Here is a 19,825-nt window from a genome sequence, read left to right as displayed (position 1 = left end):
GACGGGGAGTCACGTGAGCTCTGTCGGCCGGGGTTGGAGGCAAGATGGCGGCGGAGCGGGAACCCCCTCCGATGGGGGAGGCACGGCCGGCCGAGCTGGAGGAGATGGAGGACGGCGAGGATCTGTTCACCAGCACCGTGTCCACTATGGAGGTGAGAGCTCGGCCCCTGCCTGCTTGGCTCTGCCTGACACTGCGGTATAAAGCCCTGCCTTGGGAGCGGCCCCTCCTTCTGTCGGCTCTGACCCACAGGCTGCTCGGCCCCCCTCAGGGAGCCGCCGCTGCTTGAGATCTATATAGTGCCAATATTATTAATAATAAGAATAATAAATTAGGGGAAATGGTTTTAAGTTAAATGAGGGAAGGTTTAGGTTGGATGTTAGGGGGAAGTTTTTTACTAGAGAGGGGTTAGGGCCTGGAACAGGCTGCGCAGGGAGGTTGTGTTCAAGACTAGGTTGGACGGGGCCATGGGCAACCCGATCTATGGGGTCTCTATGGGGATCTATGGGGTCTGTATGAGGGTCTATGGGGTCTCTATGGGGGTCTATGGGGTCTCTATGGGGATCTATGGGGTCTCTATGGGGTCTATGGGGTATCTATGGTCTCTATGGGGTCTCTGTGGGGGTCAATGGGGATCTTTGGGGTCTATGGGGGTCTCTGTGGGGATCTATGGGGTCTCTATGGGGGTCTATGGGGTCTCTATGGGGTCTATGGGGTATCTATGGTCTCTATGGGGTCTCTATGGGGGTCAATGGGGATCTTTGGGGTCTATGGGGGTGTCTGTGGGGATCTATGGGGTCTCTATGGGGGTCTATGGGGATCTATGGGGGTCTATGGAGTCTCTATGGGGATCTATGGAGGTCTATGGAGTCTCTATGGGGATCTATGGAGGTCTATGGAGTCTCTATGGGGATCTATGGGGGTCTATGGAGTCTCTATGGGGTCTCTATGGGGATCTATGGGTTCTCTATGAGGGCCTATGGAGTCTCTGTGGGGATCTGTGGGGTCTCTATGGGGATCTGTGGGGTCTCTATGGGGTCTATGGGGGTCTCTATGTGGTGTCTGTGGGGTCTCTATGTGGTGTCTGTGGGGTCTCTATGGGGGTCTATGGGGATCTATGGGGGGTCTCTATGGGGTGTCTATGGGGTCTCTATGGGGGTCTGTGGGTTCTCTATGGGGTCTCTGTGGGGATCTATGGGGTCTCTATGGGATTCTATGGGGTCTATGGGGTCTCATAATGTGTTGTCAACCTGCAGTTGATGTCATTATATCAACAGTCTTCTGTCCATCCCCGTGCAACACAGTGTTACTGGAGTCTTTTACTGTCCATTTAGATAGACTGCAGTGAAACTGGTGCTGTATCCAAAGTTAATGTTCAGACAAGGAATAAACCCTGACTGAAGCTGAATAATTCCTGAGGGCCATTGAAAGATGGGAATTATCAGCAAAAGGCTTTTGGAAGGGAAGATGCTTTACCTAGAAATCATCTTAAAGTTAAACTTCAATATTTATTATTCTTAAAAACAGTCAGATTATGCAACACATACACATTTTATGTTATGTTCATATAGTAAATAATTAATAGAGTGTCTTTTTCACTGTGAATATTACTGTAAAGAGTCACTTTTAGATATTTTAACTTATTAACAGCTGCATTAATAACCTTTGTTTCTTGGGCTGTGGTTCCTCTAGGGTTTGTCTATATATATTATATATATAATATAAGGTAGATTAGGGGAATGCCATGAAGATGTGAATAATCTTCAGTGATCTTTATGTATTTAAGTAGTTTGAGAACACCCCCATAATGCAAACTATCTGTACTATCATCTGTAGAATAACAAAGCGTGTCAAGAAATAAAGTTAATTTTAAATTTCATAGTTTATTTCTTCTAAATAATATATTATAATATAGTAATATAAGTAATATAACTTAGGATCAACTTCTTTTAAAAATCATTGAAAAACTGATACAGAGAACTTGAAGATATGGTTATTAGTTATTTTTTGTATACACATCCAAACCTAAAAAATATAAATCTTATAAGTCTATAAAAGAGCTCAGTAATCAAATTACGATCAGCAATACTAATTAATTTATTATTGATAGTTCTGTAGCAGCTTTAGTTTCATGTTACTTAAGTTTGAGGAAATGAGTTTTTCTCCCCTAGCAAAGACATGGAGGCTGTGTCATATCCTTTGTTCATTGTTATCACACTAGGATAGGAAATGGAAATAGCTGACGTGGTTTCTTTTCTGCACATCTTCCCTTGTTTCTTTGCAATGAAAGAATGTTTGTTGCAGTAATTCCTACATGCTGATACATAGGAACTGGTTGTGTGATAGTTATTTCAGTGACATTTATTTCACTTATTGTTGTTGTTTTTTAACAGTCAAGTCCTTCATCTCCAGAGCCAGCAAGTCTTCCAGCAGAAGATCTCAGCACTAACTCCAATGGTCCAAAGCCAGCAGAAATAATAGATGATGATAGAGAAGATCTTTTTGCTGGTAATTAGTTTTTTCTTCTAGTGTGTCTGTGTAAACTCTTACTGCAGGAGCTTTCATCATCACTGGATTCACCAATATTTATTAATTATATTTATTTCAAGCCCTGTGATCTTATGAAATACGCTGTTATATTTCTGAACTTGAATTATGGCAGGAGCAATAAGGAAGGAGAGATGAGTTTCTTCTTTGCTCAGAACTTTTTGTTCTGTAATTGCTTGATATTGACAATATACCGATAGAACATTGTGAAAATGTTAAATAAATTCTGGGCTTATTTTTTATAGATATCTGTGTACACAGCTCCATTATCTTTATTCTGAACTTATCATATATCCATACACTTGAACTATTATTTACTTATGGCACCTTCAAATATATATTGACCAGTTTGTTGACTCTCTCAAACTATTTTAAGAAAGGAGAGGAGAAAGAAAGTATAATATATTAAGAAAGAGAGTTTTAAGAAAGAGATATTAAGAAAATATATTAAGAAAGAGAGTATATGAAGGCATTCCAGAGCTTTCTGGAATGGATATGTTTTAGGAAAGCCAATTCTAAGCTGGCTGGATAATATAAAAGAAGGTGGCTGGATTAAATATTGATATTTGTGAGGGGCAGTTTATGTACAGACTGAGGCACAGTGGAGTTTAATTGCATCAGCCTTAATTTCTATGGAAGAAAGGCCTAATTAAAATATGAATGTAATCAATTGGGTTTGAAGTTCCATAAGAGCGTGCCTTCCTGGCCTCTAGGAACAGATTAAATGGAGAGGAAAATGATTGAATTCTACTTTTCATAACTTCTGGAGTTCCTTCATATTGAATTAATATAAAATCCAGGTAAAGGGAATACTGTGGATGGCTCCTGAAAGAGGGGCTGCTCTTTGGGACTATAAACAGTGGCAGTTTTGTAGCTGTATTTGTTAAAAATATGGAGATATTCAAGCCTACAGGAGCTAGAGAAAAACATTTTATTGTGTGTTTTTTTTCGTTATCCATCAAAATAATGAAACCTTAAAAAAAAGATGACAGAGTAAATTATGATTTCCTAATCTGTATGGATGTAAGTCTGGATCTCATAAGTCAGTCTCTGTATCAGATGTCACTATATGTTCTGAAACAAGTATTCAGCTTCTAATGAGTTGTTATAAGCCCTGAGAAGATTGTAGAAAGTCAAAATGATTTTGAAAGTCAGATTGCCTCATCTGATAAAAATATTTGTTTGTTAGGCTATGGGTTTTGGGGCGGAAGGCTGCATTATGATTGTGTAATTTCCTTTAAAGCATATTGCTTTAGTCAGCCTATGACTAAATTAGTCATTCAGGATACAAAACCAAAATAGTCTTAAGGACAGAAAAAACTTAATTCTCTTTCAAAGTATCTTTTTAGTCAATTTTTTCTATGAATGCTCTGAAAGAGTATTTACCTGACTGTATAAAAAGATAACTATAACACTAATCATACTGTAGGCTGATATAAGTGATACATGTAGTTTTACTACTTATTTAAAGAAGTTACCAGCACAAGTAGGTGCTTGTTACAGATGCTCTTACTAGACTTGTATACTGTCATACTTTTGTTTGTGTTTGTTATCTCAGCTACACAAAAACTGTCTCAATTTCTTTATCTAGAAGCCACAGAAGAAGTCGCACTGGACAGTCCTGAGAGGGATCCAATACTTTCACCAGATCCATCTCCTGCAATCACTCCTGTAACTCCTACTACATTAATAGCTCCTAGAATGGAATCAAAAAGTGGAACAGCCCCTGCGAGTTTTGATAGATCAAGAGAAGAGGTATACTGCGAGTTTAGAACTGTCTTGTTTGGACTTTGAATGTTCTGGGTTATTTTCTTGTTGTTTTGTTTTAAATTCCAGTTCCTAAATATAATTTCACCTAGGCAAGTATCTAGAATTATCTACCTGCGACTTCTTCCTTCCCAAATATCTGTATTTTGATTTAAAGATTATAGAAATACTTCTAACAAGAGCATATTTTTATTTTTATTTTTATTTTTATTTTTATTTTTATTTTTATTTTTATTTTTATTTTCATTTTTTTAACTCCAGCATCTGCTGGGATTGGAGGCAATGAAATAAGTAAACCCACAAGATCAATATTTACTAAAAATTCTGAGGCTGACTTGACCTGAGAAGAAGCTGCCATACTAAAAGGCTTTGCAGGAAGGCTTGAAATTAAGAGAACTATAAGAAATTACGTTCACATAATGTTGAATGATGGGTCTGGAAGGGATTTTAATTACACAAGCATAGTGACTTCTGCTTCCACTGTTCTCTTATTTTTGTACCTGCATATAATAGGAGTGTGTATTAACTTGCTAAATATTCATTTCCTAGATTGAAGAGGAAGCAAATGGAGATTTGTTTGATATAGAAATCAATGTGTCAGACCCAGAGAAAGTTGGTAAGTTTCTTCGGATTAAAAGTCAAACACAGACTGTGTCCTGTTAGAGGCTGTTCTAAGATTGTAGCATTATTTCTTACTCAGCTATCTTTGGTGCTTGTAGTATCCAAGTGGAAATAAATACATGTAATGTGTATTTTGGATCAAAAAGTATCTGGAAGGATTAAAGTAACTAATTCTAGGATAAATGTTTTAATTTTCTTTCAGGGGATGGCATGAACGCTTATATGGCATACAGAGTAACAACAAAGGTAACTAGTTCAACAAGTATTTGCAGGTACGTTTGTATCAGATCTAGGTAAATACATCAGCAAGTCATCACTAAAATTACTGTTGTTTTTTTTTCCAAGACATCCATTTCTATGTTTCACCAAAGTGAGTTCTCTGTTAAAAGAAGATTCAGTGATTTTCTGGGCTTGCACAGCAAGTTAGCAACAAAATACATGCATATTGGGTACATTGTGCCTCCAGCTCCTGAAAAAAGTATTGTAGGTAAGTAATTCCTGCACATTTGAAGGTGTATGTGCATGTCATTTAATTAGCATAGTAGAAATGAAACATTTTAATACCCAACTGAGCTTCTAAAGTAATTACTGTTCTGCATGGATATTTTTTCCTTCTTATCAGGTGTTCCAAATTACCATATAGTCCTCCTGTTTTCAATTTTTAAACAGTTAGGGTTAAGCTGAAAAGATAGGTTGTGGCAACTCACATCAGTGTTGGTAATAAGAAAGACATTCATCTTAATGCATGGTGCTCTGTTTCTTATCTACTAGTCTTTCTTCACTGTTGCCCCTCAAGAGCCAATTAGTCTGTCAAAACAGAGATGCTGAAGGAAGGTTTATTTTTAACTTGTGTTGTTATCAGCTGCTCACAATACGCAGAGCTTCATACATACTTCACCCCTCTGATACTTCAGTTTGTTTCTTCTAATGGTAGTGAATGGTGGAATGCTCAGTTAATTCTTTAAAGCTCTAATTTTAAAAATATGGATAAGATTTTTGCTCCATCTGGTAGAGAACATAGTTAAGTAAGTTAAGTTTTTTAGCTCTAACTAGGAGGAGATCTTAGATAATAAAACATTTAAAATAAGAAACTTGTGGAAGTCTAGTGTAAATAAATCACTGGACATTAGAATGCAATTTGATCTGTAGGGAATGACAGGACTTTTCTTCTTCTCAGTTGTTTCATCTGTAAAGCTGATCAGAGCAACAGCTTGTCATTAAGGTAGAGACTGACTTTAAGATACAGATACTCTGGGAAGACTTGATTATGTAGATTGTTTTCAGGAGGGCATGAAAATCATACTTTAAAGTTGAACTGCCTGCCATTCAGAGCAAGTTTGCTGTTTATTTCTATCAAGGAATATGTGGTTTAATTCTGGAGGAGTAAAAGGATTCTGGTTTAAGATACATCTGAGAGCTAAAAGATAGCAAATGAGTTTAGATCGCACATATATCTTAAGATGTAATATGAAACAATCTACATCCAGTTTTATGTGCGGTGTGTTGTACAAAATCCTTAATCTTTCCATTCTATTATAGGGCTTGGAGTTCTAAGTTAAAATAAAAAAACAAAACAAAACAAAAGCAATTGGAACATAAATATTCTACAGGTAGAAGTGGGATGTTTGGATTATAGCATAACTCTCCCATATGAGTGATTTTGAATGTCACAAGCTTATCTTCTTATTCTGCTTTATTAGTGTGTTTTCTTCTTTTGAAGATGACTGACCAATAAGACTCCTGATCATTTATGTTGTCCTCATAAACCCAAATTCAGATATTCTCTTTTTTTTAATATTTTAACCACAATAATGTAGTTCAGAGAATTGTGTATTTCACAGGACTGTTCCAAAACCATCAGCCTGCAGTGTTTGTTCTTTCTGATCTGGTATAGTAATTTTTAGAGCAATTTTACTTATGATACCTGAACCTAGATGAGCTTTATCTTCTAATCATATCAGCTATACTAATGATTTCTGTGTAATAAAGTAAAATCAACATGATGCCATTTTCTTCAAAGGCATGACCAAGGTTAAAGTCGGGAAGGAAGACTCTTCATCTACTGAGTTTGTGGAAAAAAGAAGAGCAGCTCTGGAAAGGTAATGTGTATATCTAAGACTTGTTAGCCTCCATTAACAGGGATCAGAACCATCTGTGCTTAGGTGTGTTCTGAAGAGTGTGTGCAGCTGTCTATTTTCTTGTGCAAAAAAAACACAAAAAAAAACCAATCTTAACAAAGAAATATCATGTTAGATTCTTGTTGCTAGTATCTATCTATTTTCTTAATAATAGAAAAACATCTGAACAGATATTGAACTTCCAGATACCGATAGGTTGTACTATCTTACCTGTCACTGAAAATTGGTGTATGACTTAACATTTACCACTTAAAATTACACCCAGAAGTTAACGAGGTAGTTCCATCACCTGGAGTAGAACTGTAAAACATCATGTGTGTTGAAAACTTGAAGTCTCTGTCAGTAACAAAGATCACTGTTTTCCCCCTTTGTTTTTTCATGTGATCAATAGAACTATGATTAGGACAAGTTTAATTCATGAACTTGTGTATGTGCTTTAAATGCTGTGGGTTTTTTTTCTTCCATTTATTTGTTGAAGGAGTTTTGCTGATCTACTAGTTCTAGTGGATGATGAGTGTAGCTCCTATACTGAGGAATGGGCTCATCAGGATATTTGATGATGTTTTTCAGAAACACTGTGAAAATATTACCTGGCAAAAAGCAGCTTTTTTATCGTGTCAGTTTTAGCTGGCTTTTGCTTTCAGAATCTTAAAGTTACATCCCTGTCAAGGTGTTCAAATATGATCTAAAAGTGGTGGTTTAGTTGTTTCCCAAGGGAAACATACTAATATGCTCCAGAAATCCAAACCAAATAAATGTGATTCAGCTTGCTCTTTTATAACAGGTTTTTAGATGGGATTTCTTATCTGTTATCTAATATTTTAATTTTTAAAATCATAGGTATCTACAGCGAACAGTAAAACACCCAACCTTGTTACAGGATCCAGACTTAAGGCAGTTCTTGGAAAATTCTGAGGTATTTCAAGTTCTCTTGTTTATTTTTTGATATAGTGACATATGAGGTAATATATTCTCCTTCTGTTGAGGCCTAATCTCATAAGATAATCTAAGATAGAATTGGATTGCACCCTGCGTCCTGCAGTTTCTCTGAATACTCAGCGTTTAGGTGCAAAAATATGTCCACCTTTTATGATTTTATACAGTATAAATCTTGCTTTATGATGAAGTGTTTGACATAATTTCTTCCTTCTAATTGTAAGCATTGCTCTTCCTGTAGCGGCAGCTTATTCTCTGTTGCGTATAGGTGGCTAGTTAGGACCTTTAGCTAGTTCATAATAACTTTGGACAAGTTGGCTGATTGTTCCATTTAAATGTAAAGATGTAGAAGAAAAGTAAATAGTCTATATTTTTAAGTTTTCCTCTGAGAATGTAAAAGTAGTAAATCCAAGAAATTAGATTCCACTATATTGAAACACACAGGACTAAAGAAAGCACTATATCCTTTCCTTTCCCCCTTGTGCCCCGTTAAACCTCCATCCTTTTAACCAGTCTGTTTGCTCTTATTTGTCATTCAATTCCAGCTGCCGAGAGCGGTTAACACCCAAGCTCTGAGTGGAGCAGGAATATTGAGGATGGTGAACAAGGCTGCCGACGCTGTCAACAAAATGACAATCAAGATGAATGAATCGGATGCAGTAAGAGCTGAATTTTCGACTTGAATAATGAGACGAATTAATGAGGCTCAACAATTGCATTTTAAGGCTGTAGAAGTAGAAAATGTGTTATTAATTTGCTTATTGGCTTGGATTCTTAGCTGTATCAGTTGACCACCCTGGCAGTACATGGGTAATTTGCTTCTTTAAACAAGAAATGTTGTTGGTAATCTAATTTGTAACGCTTGGTTCTTTCATCTTTTGTCAGTGGTTTGAAGAAAAACAGCAGCAATTTGAGAATCTGGATCAGCAACTTAGAAAACTTCATGCCAGTGTTGAAGCATTAGTCTGCCACAGAAAAGGTAGCTTCTCTTTTTGTGTGTCTACATGAACTTAAGTGTAGGAAATGGTGATGGAGGGAGAATTACCGTGTCAGAACTCTTGACTAATGAGTAGAGTTATATAGGAAATTTTAGTGCAAAAATCTTATAGTTGTACCTTTTAGCATAAACTGCTGTTGCGATTTGATATACCTGATATTCATTTTAATTTTCTCCAGAATATCAACCATCCCTTCTGTTGACCTTAAAAGTTACTATATTGATTTAGTATGGGTTTTTTCTTGCAGAGATCTAATACCATACCTAGCAAGTGATTCTATGCAGTAGGCATCTATAAATATATCTGTAGGTCTCATGGCAAGAGTAATTTTTTTTTCTTTTTTTTGAGAAAAAAGTTATTGCATAAATCCATTCAAACATCTTACGGTTCTTTACTGCTCTGCTAAATGAGTCTAAGCTCTAAAATAGGAATTTTCTGTTATTCATTTGGTGCGCATTATGATACATCATCAAGCTGCTGTTTAGGTAAACTTCTCTGAAAAGATAATCTAAGAATATCAAATTTTTAATTTATTTGTATTAGAGGGAAGTATTGCCTACAAGTTTATGTTTTAATCACCTGTGTAGCTGTTATGTCAAAGGATGCTTTCCATTAGATTAAAAACAGAACAACAAAACCACTGTTATTTGCACTTCCAATTCTTAAGTCTTTTGGATAAATATATATACATCCAAAGGCCCTTTGTAGGAGTTAACTTTGTACAAGATAACTTGCCTGGGATTTGATGAAACAATTGCCATAGTACTTAATAGTAAATAAGCTGAGAACTTTGGTTTCAAAGATACTTAGCCAGTCATGCAGGTATATGTTGTGTTTTTTTGTTGTATTTTTTTTCCTATAAGGTGAGATTCAGAAGATAACAGTGTGTTACGTTATGCTCAGCTTAAAGAACTTCAGTCGATAGGTAATCTGATCTGTGCTGCAAAGCAAGTCAACTACATTGTACTGAACATTATTTCTGTATTTTAGAACTTTCAGCCAACACAGCTGCCTTTGCTAAAAGCGCTGCCATGTTAGGTAACTCTGAGGACCACACTGCTCTATCTAGGGCTTTGTCTCAGCTTGCAGAAGTTGAGGAGAAGATAGATCAATTGCATCAGGAACAAGCTTTTGCTGATTTCTACATGTTTTCGGAGCTGCTTGGTGATTACATTCGTCTCATTGCTGCGGTAAAAGTGAGTACTGGTCAAAAAAGAGCTAATTTTGTGTTTAAAGTCGCAATCCTCAATTTTTACCTACAAGGTAAATGAATATTTGTATGTACACGCACGTTTTTTACACATTTAAGACAAAGCTTTTGCCTTTCACTCAGAGTAAAATGAATGAATTTGTGATCAGTTATTACAGCAATAAGAACATGGACAAATTTATAGGATGTATTAAAAATGTAACTGGTCGATATCTTCTTTAAGCAGAACAAATTGTACATAGGATTGGGGCATGCTATATGCCACGAAGTCTAAGCATGAGAATAATTTATCCACATTTGTTGGCTAGCCAAAAGCTTCCTTAAATTTGAAACAAGTATAGAATTTGGATCTACGTGCCATTAAAGAAAGCATTGGATTCTGTTGTCAGTCATACTGTAGAGTGTAACTCGGCTTTGAAGGGATGTCTGAGAATTTCATCCAGAATTACCTCTGGATTTCTCAAAATATTCCCTTTCTCCATTCCCACCCACTTTGGTTGCTTTGGTAATATTTTGTTGGAATGAGAAACACAGGCTTCCTGAATGCCCTCTGTTATTTATAGATGGTATTTAGCTGTGCAAGCATAATTGTTCTAGCTTTATTCAGAAATACCTTTTCCTACAAGAAATGTAAGTACCTCTAAGAATACCAGCTGTTTAATAAATGCCTTCGTTCTCACAGGGTGTGTTTGATCACCGAATGAAATGCTGGCAGAAGTGGCAAGACGCTCAAGTTACTTTACAAAAGAAACGTGAAGCTGAAGCAAAGCTCCAGCTTGCCAACAAACCTGACAAGCTGCAGCAAGCTAAAGATGAGATAAAAGAGGTAATGTTATCAAACGTTGTTTTTGGAGATCAGACTTTCTGCTTCGACTCATTCATTCTGCATCGATGCACTACTTTATACCATTTTTATTTAAGAACTGCTTGCTCATTTTGCTGTCCGCCATATTTACTGAAATTGTTGAAATTTAGTTTTAAAATGTGCACGATTTCTACACGTTGTAGGGATCTGGAAGGCAGTTGAAGGCTGTCTCTACAGAGTCTGGGAAATGGGAGGAGGGGAAAAAGGACAAGTTGAATTGCATTTACATTTTAACAAGTGACTTGGATAGAGACAGGAGCATCTTGACTAAGATGCTAAAATTTCTCCAAAAAAAACAATCAACACAAAGAACTAATGGAGAACTGTTCCCATGTTTTGCTTTATTGTGCAGCGTGTATCTACCCATATATATATGTATGTATATATGGTGTGATTTCAGTAAAAATAAGTCTTACATGTTGAAGTGTCATAATTTATACACTTTCTCTATCATGCTTCACTAAGGAAATTGAAGAGGTAGGACAACTTAATTATTTAACATTAATGCATTCTGATTATGCACCAGTATTCTCTCATTAAATAATGGGAGAACAGTAGATTTCAAACCCTTTTATGCAGTTATTTTGTTCGGCTTCCTCATTGCTCTCTAATCACAAGCTGCTTTGTTCTTCTTACATTTCAGTGTATTTTGTATATGGTGTTGAAGTTTCTCATTAACTTGGCTTTGCCATTGAAATAGATTCAAATAGATACAAATAGATTTGTATTGTTTTAGTTATGACTGCTCAGGTTGTGTTTCCCTGAAGCAAATCCAGTTATGACATAATGTGTGCATTCATAAATGTGTATCTGAACATGAGGAGTTTCTGAGTAAATGTAAACCAAAAATATAAGTGTCCAGATACTTATTGGAACAGATTCATCTCATAACACAACAGCAACAATTGGGTAGGCAGAAGCAGATAGCTCATAGATTTAGGTTCCTGTTATAGCAGTACCTGCAAAGTAATGTATAATAAAGCTGTAGAAGTCTTTTTCCATTGCTAAAGGTTCTCTAAAAGGTTTTAAAAAGCTTTTATTAGTAATGATACTGAGCTGTTTTTGTCATCTACAGATATTGTTATGTTAGAGGTACCATTGTTTAATCTGATGTCATCGTATTTGCAAATTGTTACGTGGAAGTTATTATTTGTCCAAAGGATGAACAGGTCCTTTTCATTTCCTGAATTAATGTTGTTATTAATGTTAATTAACATATGACAAAGTTCACATATTGATTGGGAAACACAAAAGTCTCATCTCTGCGTGTCTTTCCTTTGCCAGTGGGAGACAAAAGTTCAGCAAGGGGAAAAAGATTTTGAACAGATCTCCAAAACGATTCGCAAGGAAGTGGGAAGATTTGAGGCACGTATAATTTTGTCTAAGTCAATGTTAGCTTTACTTTAGATAATACTGACATGCAAAGTAAAATTGGTGAAGAGGTTAATGTGCCATAATTTATTTATTAACAGAAGGAACGAGTGAAAGACTTTAAAACTGTTATTATCAAGTACTTAGAGTCGTTAGTGCAAACACAACAGCAGGTAAGAAAAACTTTCATATATAAAGTTTCATATATATTAATATTTAAGATGTTACGTACCAGCTTAATTACAAAGGACAATCTTTGAACTACTTCCAGTAGTGCTGGACTGGAATAAATGGTGAACAACAGCAATGTGATGCACGTTAGAGGCAAAAGTAGCAAATTAAACCCATTCTCTGTAAGTGTATTCTGTAGTACAGTGCTCACTGTGTAATAATTCCTGCTAACCAGACGTATTAATCATCTTTTTGTTGCATCATGTAATGATGTGAGTGATGATATTCAGCATCTGTGTACTTTGAAGGAGGAAGGTATATTTGTTTTCCAGTATTTGTTGCTGTAGTGATTCTTTATTTTTGTGTTTTTCTTTTTCCTTCAAGCTAATAAAGTACTGGGAGGCATTCCTACCTGAAGCCAAAGCCATTGCCTAAAGGAAGAATATTCCAAATGAGAAGACACTCTATATGTTTCTCCTGGATAAAATTAAATTCCACAGTGAAATCACTTTAAATCATCGAAATAAACCACTATATATTTTATGAATTAACATGTGGCTTTTTTTATATACTACAGCATTTTATTAACAAGCTGCACGTCCTGACCCTCGTTGAAGTGGACTGTGGCATGATGTTCTGCAATACGTTGCTGAATTGAACACTATTGTGTCTTAATACTTGCACTGAAACGTGCACTGCAAGGCCAGAAAGCTGGTATTTTTGTTCTTTATGATACAGTGTTCTGTAGTTCGTTTATCTGATCCTTTGTGAAACAATCTAATTGCTTCGATTAACGTTCACTTAAACATTCCTGTCAAAAATCATGTTTTTGTGATCACAGTAATAAAGGGGATATTCATTGTGAAACATTAAGCTCTGCCTTTGTGTCTGCTGTTTATTTGAAGTAGGATTTGTAACAGCTTGAGATTGCATGGACCCACACTGAGGAAAGGATTCTGAAGGTGGCAATAAGGATCCACAGATAATTACTTATGGTAAACTCTTTTCTAATTCTAATTTGCTTTTTTACAGGTGTTCTTTTCACTTAAATTTACCATTGCATTAATATTCATAGTCAAAAGACATGTACAATCTCATACAGAGCTTGTGAAGGACTAAAATTACTTGTATGGTCCTACAGGACTGGTAATAAAAGGAGGAGGAAAAGCCAGTCATTTGGTGGAGAGCATCATGTAGTTTTTATCATTGTTTTGCCCAGCTTTTTTTAGAACTTGTTTGTTTTGCTTATATCAGAATTAGATTACAGTTGAATTCAGGATGCAGTCTCTTTTGTCTCCAATAGGAGAATGAGAAATAGCCTTCACATAAGTATTCTGGGACTTGTTCATCTCCAGTACTAGACAACTGAAAACAGAAAAGGCTTAGGTATGCTTTTCTTCCTAAAACAAGAAGCCTATGGTAAGTTCAGTTGCATTTTTGGAGCCCTTGTTGTTTCAAGGACCTGCTGATCTATTTTGTTCATATTCTCCCTCTACCTTACCTGCAATGTGCCCAGCACAAGAAGGACATCCCTGAAACTCCAAAACTGAAGGAAGCAATTCTTTGTGTCTCTTGTTGTTTCTTGTTTTATTTTCATTCATTTTTGTCTTCTTTTGTCAAGAGGAAGAGCTTGTGAATAAGCAAAGTAACATTTGGACATGCTACAGAAGTAGTTTGCAGCAGGATTGTTCCGTTTTCTTCTACTTTTCTCCCTCAGAATCAGCAAGGGAATGATGAACATCAAGAAGGCAAACAATATAATCAAAATCTGCCTCCTGTCATTGAGAAGGTTAGTAAAGTAGGTGTCAGAACATAGCTTACAGAGCAGATATTTATTTGAAAATAAAAGAAATAAGCAGCAGAAATGAAAAGGGGAGAGGAGACTCAAGATAAACCATATAGCTGTGGTTTAGAGATACCAAGATAGGAAGAGAACTAGGAAGGAGGGTAGCACGAATCATGAGAAATAAAATGCCTTTATCTTAGCCTCAAATCTATTGTGGTGCTCTGGGGGGGGGGGGGAAGCAGGTTAGAGGAGCACTGTATGAAAGCCTGTGGTTATCTCATGTAGTGGTAACAGACTCATTTCCCCCTTGCCCCACAACCCACCTGATACATGCACTCTTGCTGTTCAGAAAACTAACTCCTTGTCAGCTCCAAGAGTTCTGGCCATTAGGAGGAAGGACAAGCTTTTCATTTGGTACTGTGAGTTACTACAGAAAAATGGCTGATCTTTCCAGATTCAGCCTTTTCCACCTCTTTGTTCCATCGCAGCCCTGTTTGCACTCTTTAAGTTAAAAGAGGGAAGATTTAGGTTGGATGTTAGGGGGAAGAGTGGTTAGGGCCTGGAACAGGCTGCACAGGGAGGTTGTGGATGCCCCGTCATTGGAGGTGTTCAAGGCCAGGTTGGATGGGGCCACGGGCAACCTGATCTATGGGGTCTCTATGGGGGTCTATGGGGTCTCTATGGGGATCTATGGGTCTCTATGGGGATCTATGGGGTCTGTGAGGTCTCTATGGGGTTCTATGGGGTCTATGGGGTCTCTATGGGGATCTATGGGGATCTATGGGATGTATGGGGTCTCTATGAGATCTATGGGGTCTATGGGGTCTCATGGGGGTCTATGGGGTCTCTATGGGGATCTATGGGGTCCATGGGGTCTCTATGGGGTTCTATGGGGTCTCTATGGGGATCTATGAAGTCTCTATGGGGATGTATGGGGTCTATGGGGTTCTATGCGGTCTCTATGGGGATCTATGGGGATCTATGGGGAACTATGGGGCCTATGGGGTCTCTATGGGGATATATGGGGCCTATGGGGTCTCTATGGGGTTCTATGGGGATCTATGGGATGTATGGGGTCTATGGGCTATCTATGGGGTTCTATGGGGTCTCTATAGGGTCTATGGGGTCTCTATGGGGTCTATGGGGTTCTATGGGGTCTATGGGGTCTCTGAAGTTCTATGGGGTCTCTATGGGGTCTATGGGGTTCTATGGGGTCTATGGGGTCTCTATGGAGTCTATGGGGTCTCCTGGGCAACCTGATAAAGTAAATGTATATGTTTGGTGGCCCTGCCAGGCAGGGGGGGTTGGAACTACATGATCCTTGAGGTCCCTTCCAACCCGGGTCATAATGTGATTCTGTGATTGATTTCCTGCTGTGTATTTAGGAGACCAATGTCTGTCTGGTCACCATTTTACATAACACCACCTGGGCTAGTCAGCAAACCGATGTTTTGCATGACTTTTGACGGCAAAACCGCATAAATTGACTTACCGCTTCTTAAATCCTTGTTTCTCAACGTTACGAGATGGAAGGACGGTCCTCTGTGTGGAGAAATCCTGCTTTTCCTCCTTCAGCTGCGGCTTTAGAGATGAACAAACTAACGAGGATGTATTGTGTAAATCAAGTAGTATATCATTAAGCAGTATATAATTCAGTAGTATATAATTCAGTAGTATTTAATTAAGTAGTGTGTAATTAGGTAGCATATAATTAAGTAGTATATAATTAAGTATAACATCGCTATAATGTCTCCTCCCCCCTGTGGAGTGACGTGCCTCCCAAGATGGCGGCGGGGGCGGCCCCTTGCCTGCAGCCCGCGGGCCTGAGAGCGGCGTTGTGTCGGTGTGTCGCCATGGAGGTGTACATCCCCTCGTTCCGATATGAGGAAAGCGAGCTGGAGCGGGGCTACACGGTGAGACGAGACGGGATGAGACCACATCGGGGGTCGCGATGGTCGGTGGGGACGGGGAGGAGGGGGCTCGTCCGGGTGGGGAGGGAGGAGGACGGAGGGAGCCCGGCTCCATTGGCGGCCGCTGGGGCCTCCACAGGCCCCGTCCTTGCAGGCTGTGGAAGCGTGGCCACAACTATATATGTATTATATATATATATAACTATATATGTACTATATATATATATAATACATATATAATATATGTGTATTTTTGCCTCTTAGTTTGGCTTGAGTGCAAGTGGTAACCTGCAGCGTGATTCTGAGAGGACACCTATAAATCACGGTAGATAGTTTAAAACGTGGATTTAATGGATTTGCAGCATGTCCCTCATCCCATATGAAGACACGCTGAGGGAGATGGGCTTGTTTAGTTTGGAGAAGGCTCCAGCAAGACCTCATTAAGCCTTTCAGTACCTGAAGGGAGCATATAAATAGGACAGGGAATAGCTGTTTGTGAAGGTGGATAGTGATATTACAAGGGGGATGATTTAAACTGAAACATGGAAGATATAGGTTGGATCTTAGGAGGAAATTTTCCACCCATAGGGTGGTGATGCATTGGAACAGGTTGCCCAAGGAGGCTGTGGATGCCCCATCACTGCAGGTATTCAAGGCCAGGCTGGATGTGGCTCTGGCCTTGTATTTGAGTTAGTATTTTTTTGGATATTTGCAGTCTGAATCCTGCTACTCAGAGGACCCGTGTTTCTTTATTTTGCATGCATCAAGCTGTGGAAAGCATCAGAGAAATAAGAAATGAAACTATCCAGAAAACATAGAAATAATTTTGGAAGTGACAAGTTGTTATGACACTGTTATTTTCTGGTCAGCAATGCTGGCTGAAGCTCACGCAACTAAATCCTGCTTTTAGCTCTGTGCTGATGGATGGTTATTCCTACCTGGTTACCTGACCTCTTCAGTGCCAGAATTCCTATACAACATCACATTAAAAGCAAAGAATTCTGTAAAAAGTTGGACCAGTTCTAAGGTTTACCTGAATATGAACCCATACTGAAATGCATAGGCAGAGTTCCTCTGGGTCAGAGGATATGGAAATCAATCCTAATGGTGTTTTACTATGAGGTCTGCCTCCTGTTTTATTCTGTTGGGCCACGATGTCACAGGTGGATGTTTGGTGGTATGGCAGGAAAGGCTGAGCCTTCCACCAGTATTCTTTAGTAGAGAGTTTTCTCTATCAAACAGTGTTACTTTGCTTTTTGTGGTAGTTTCTCTGGACATAAATAAGAGGTGTCACTTTTGGAACCACCTACATAAATAGCTAACTTAAGTTCTATATCAGGCACTGAACAGGCTAAAACACTCTTCTGTTCTGCAGAGCCATGAAAGCTTTCTTTTTCTCCAGAAAAATCTAGGGTAACCTTACACTTCTGCCTTTTTTTTGTGTGTGTATACATAAAGTCTGTTTTCCTTGTGGACAATTAGATTTCATCGTCAGTTTAAATTGATGACACTAGCTTCCAAACTATTGAGCCTGTGCTAATAAATGCAACAATTGTTCATAATTTGGCAGTGAATGACCTTTAAATGTAGACGCCTTACTAAGGGTATCCCAAGGGAACAATTTAACTTCAAAATGACACCCGTGTGTTCTTGTTATCATTTAAATATGCTGCCTTTGTCAATAACAGAATAATAAATACTGGTTAGATTTCTAATGTTGATTCAGATGCTAGGAAACTTACTGAATATATTACTGTACATTTGATTTATATTGACCCAAAAAAATTTTACAGTGGTGCAGTGCTGGTCAAGGTGACATACTTTTAAACACGTTCTAGAGCAGAGGTCGTACTTGACTGACACATGTGCTTACTGTGTTTTTGATTAACACTTATAGTTTAAACTCCACATATAGTTGAAAATACGCTATTCTCATCCTTAGCTGTCTCTCCTTTTTGCTTCTTTCAATCATTATTTTTTTTTTCTCTGTGAAGGTATTTAAAGGATTTCTTACATAGAGGCTTTCATTTTCACTTCTCGTCAAGCTTTAGATTTCTGTGGTTTGAGGAAGACTAAAGCTGCGTTTTGTAGAGGCCTATGAAAGATTTTGATGACAAAGCAGAAGCGTTGTCGTTTACTTTGAAGCTGACATTGTATTTTTTAACGGGAAATGAAAGGATAAATGTATGAAGTCTTTTATCAACCTGTTAACCCTTGGATTTCCTTATGGCAAATATCCATATCCAACCTGCAAGATTCTCTTTCCGTGTATGTTTTAATCTTATTTCTACCTGAATACAATGCTGAAAGCAATTAGCATTTTGTAGACTAATACATATTGTATGTTACTCTGTTTTCAATGATGCACTTGGACTGTGAAAAAGATGCTTGCGTACTTCCAAGGTCTGAAATAAGCTGGGACAGAAATGGGGGCAGGATGCTGTTTGTATTCAGGTCTCTCTTCTGTCCCTACACAGCTGGCAGATGGGAGCCTCCATCCCATCCTTAGCATTCTCACCTCTAAAAACATGCAAGAAACCCATGGAGTTACTTTAGGGTGCTGAAGCTGCATCCAGCTCAGGTAGGGGAGCTGTTTGGAAGGACAACATACAGGAAGAATAACATTACATCAGTAATCTCTGACTAACACTCTGCTGAATGTTTATGGAGACCAAACCATGGATGTGAGTGACATGAAAAGTGACCATACCCACATTAGCTGAATGCCTTTACTTCTGCCCTTCCACAAGTCTCTTCTGTTTCTTTGGGGTTAGATTGCCTTCTTATTACTCAGTAACCAAGCCCTTTCCAGGAAGAGGACTGCTTGGTCACACATCTGCTTTGCAGTCAAGCTGCGATAGTAATTACGGTCTAACTTTATTGTCCTTTAGAGATATGGAAACGTAATAAATGTGTCTTCATTTTAGTCATAAATTAAAGCACTAATAGATTCGTAGGAACGTCAGAAAACGTCTTAGAAAACATTTAAAAGTTAAAATTTAAGTAAAAATTAAAAATTAATTTAAAAATCTTAAAAAAAAATTAAAAATCTCCCTGTAAAATACCAAGACCTTGTTTCTGGTTTGGAGTCATAGTACAGGAGCCTGGAAGGGCAGTAAGGAACCAATGCATCTGTTCCTATATTGAACTGAACACGTCATAGGCCTTTCATTGTGCTGAACACAGAAAAGGGAATGAGCAGTGATTTGTTCTTTTTGCCATTTCATTTTAGTGTTTTAAGAAGTCCTGTTCTACACAGGTTACAGAGCTCAAGCACAATCTGAAGTAGGGCTGAATATACTGTATTTTTTCTTTTGAGTCTCCCCTGTCCATCACAGTCTGGTTTTCTGGTATTTTCAGTTCTGCCTTCCCTTGGCAAATAGTTTTTTCTTCTTTTTAGATGTTTTAAGAAAGAACTTGGTGAGAACTTGCTAGGAGTGTTAAGAGAAGACTTAAGTTACACTCCTCTGTATACGAGACAATCTTCATTTTGGCTTGAATTAGAGA

General features: G+C 37.9%; 2 protein-coding genes across 4 annotated transcripts in view; both read left to right on the top strand.

Moving 5' to 3' along the window:
• Window positions 1-22: 22 nt before the first annotated feature.
• On the top strand, window positions 23-13,495 carry SNX2 (sorting nexin 2). Its single transcript, XM_015850062.2, has 15 exons — window positions 23-152; window positions 2,392-2,506; window positions 4,137-4,300; window positions 4,862-4,928; window positions 5,136-5,179; window positions 5,279-5,420; window positions 6,954-7,032; window positions 7,912-7,987; window positions 8,553-8,666; window positions 8,893-8,986; window positions 9,996-10,201; window positions 10,898-11,041; window positions 12,365-12,445; window positions 12,553-12,624; window positions 13,007-13,495. Exons 1-15 carry the CDS (start codon window positions 45-47, stop codon window positions 13,055-13,057), a joined length of 1,557 nt encoding a protein of 518 aa, XP_015705548.1. The 5' UTR covers window positions 23-44; the 3' UTR covers window positions 13,058-13,495.
• Window positions 13,496-16,227: 2,732 nt separating this feature from the next.
• Window positions 16,228-19,825, top strand: part of SNX24 (sorting nexin 24) — a 44,653-nt gene continuing 41,055 nt past the window's right edge. For all 3 annotated transcript variants that reach the window (XM_015850060.3, XM_015850059.3, XM_085529839.1), the window contains exon 1: window positions 16,228-16,321. In XM_015850060.3, the coding sequence (XP_015705546.2) occupies window positions 16,262-16,321 (60 nt within the window). In that variant the 5' untranslated portion in view covers window positions 16,228-16,261. The remainder of the gene's footprint in view (window positions 16,322-19,825) is intronic.

Source organism: Coturnix japonica, chromosome Z (assembly GCF_054131305.1).
Source record: "Coturnix japonica strain WE chromosome Z, WE-NBRP24, whole genome shotgun sequence".
In the NCBI taxonomy this organism is placed as follows: Eukaryota; Metazoa; Chordata; class Aves; order Galliformes; family Phasianidae; genus Coturnix; species Coturnix japonica.
This window is presented reverse-complemented; position numbering and strand designations above follow the sequence as displayed.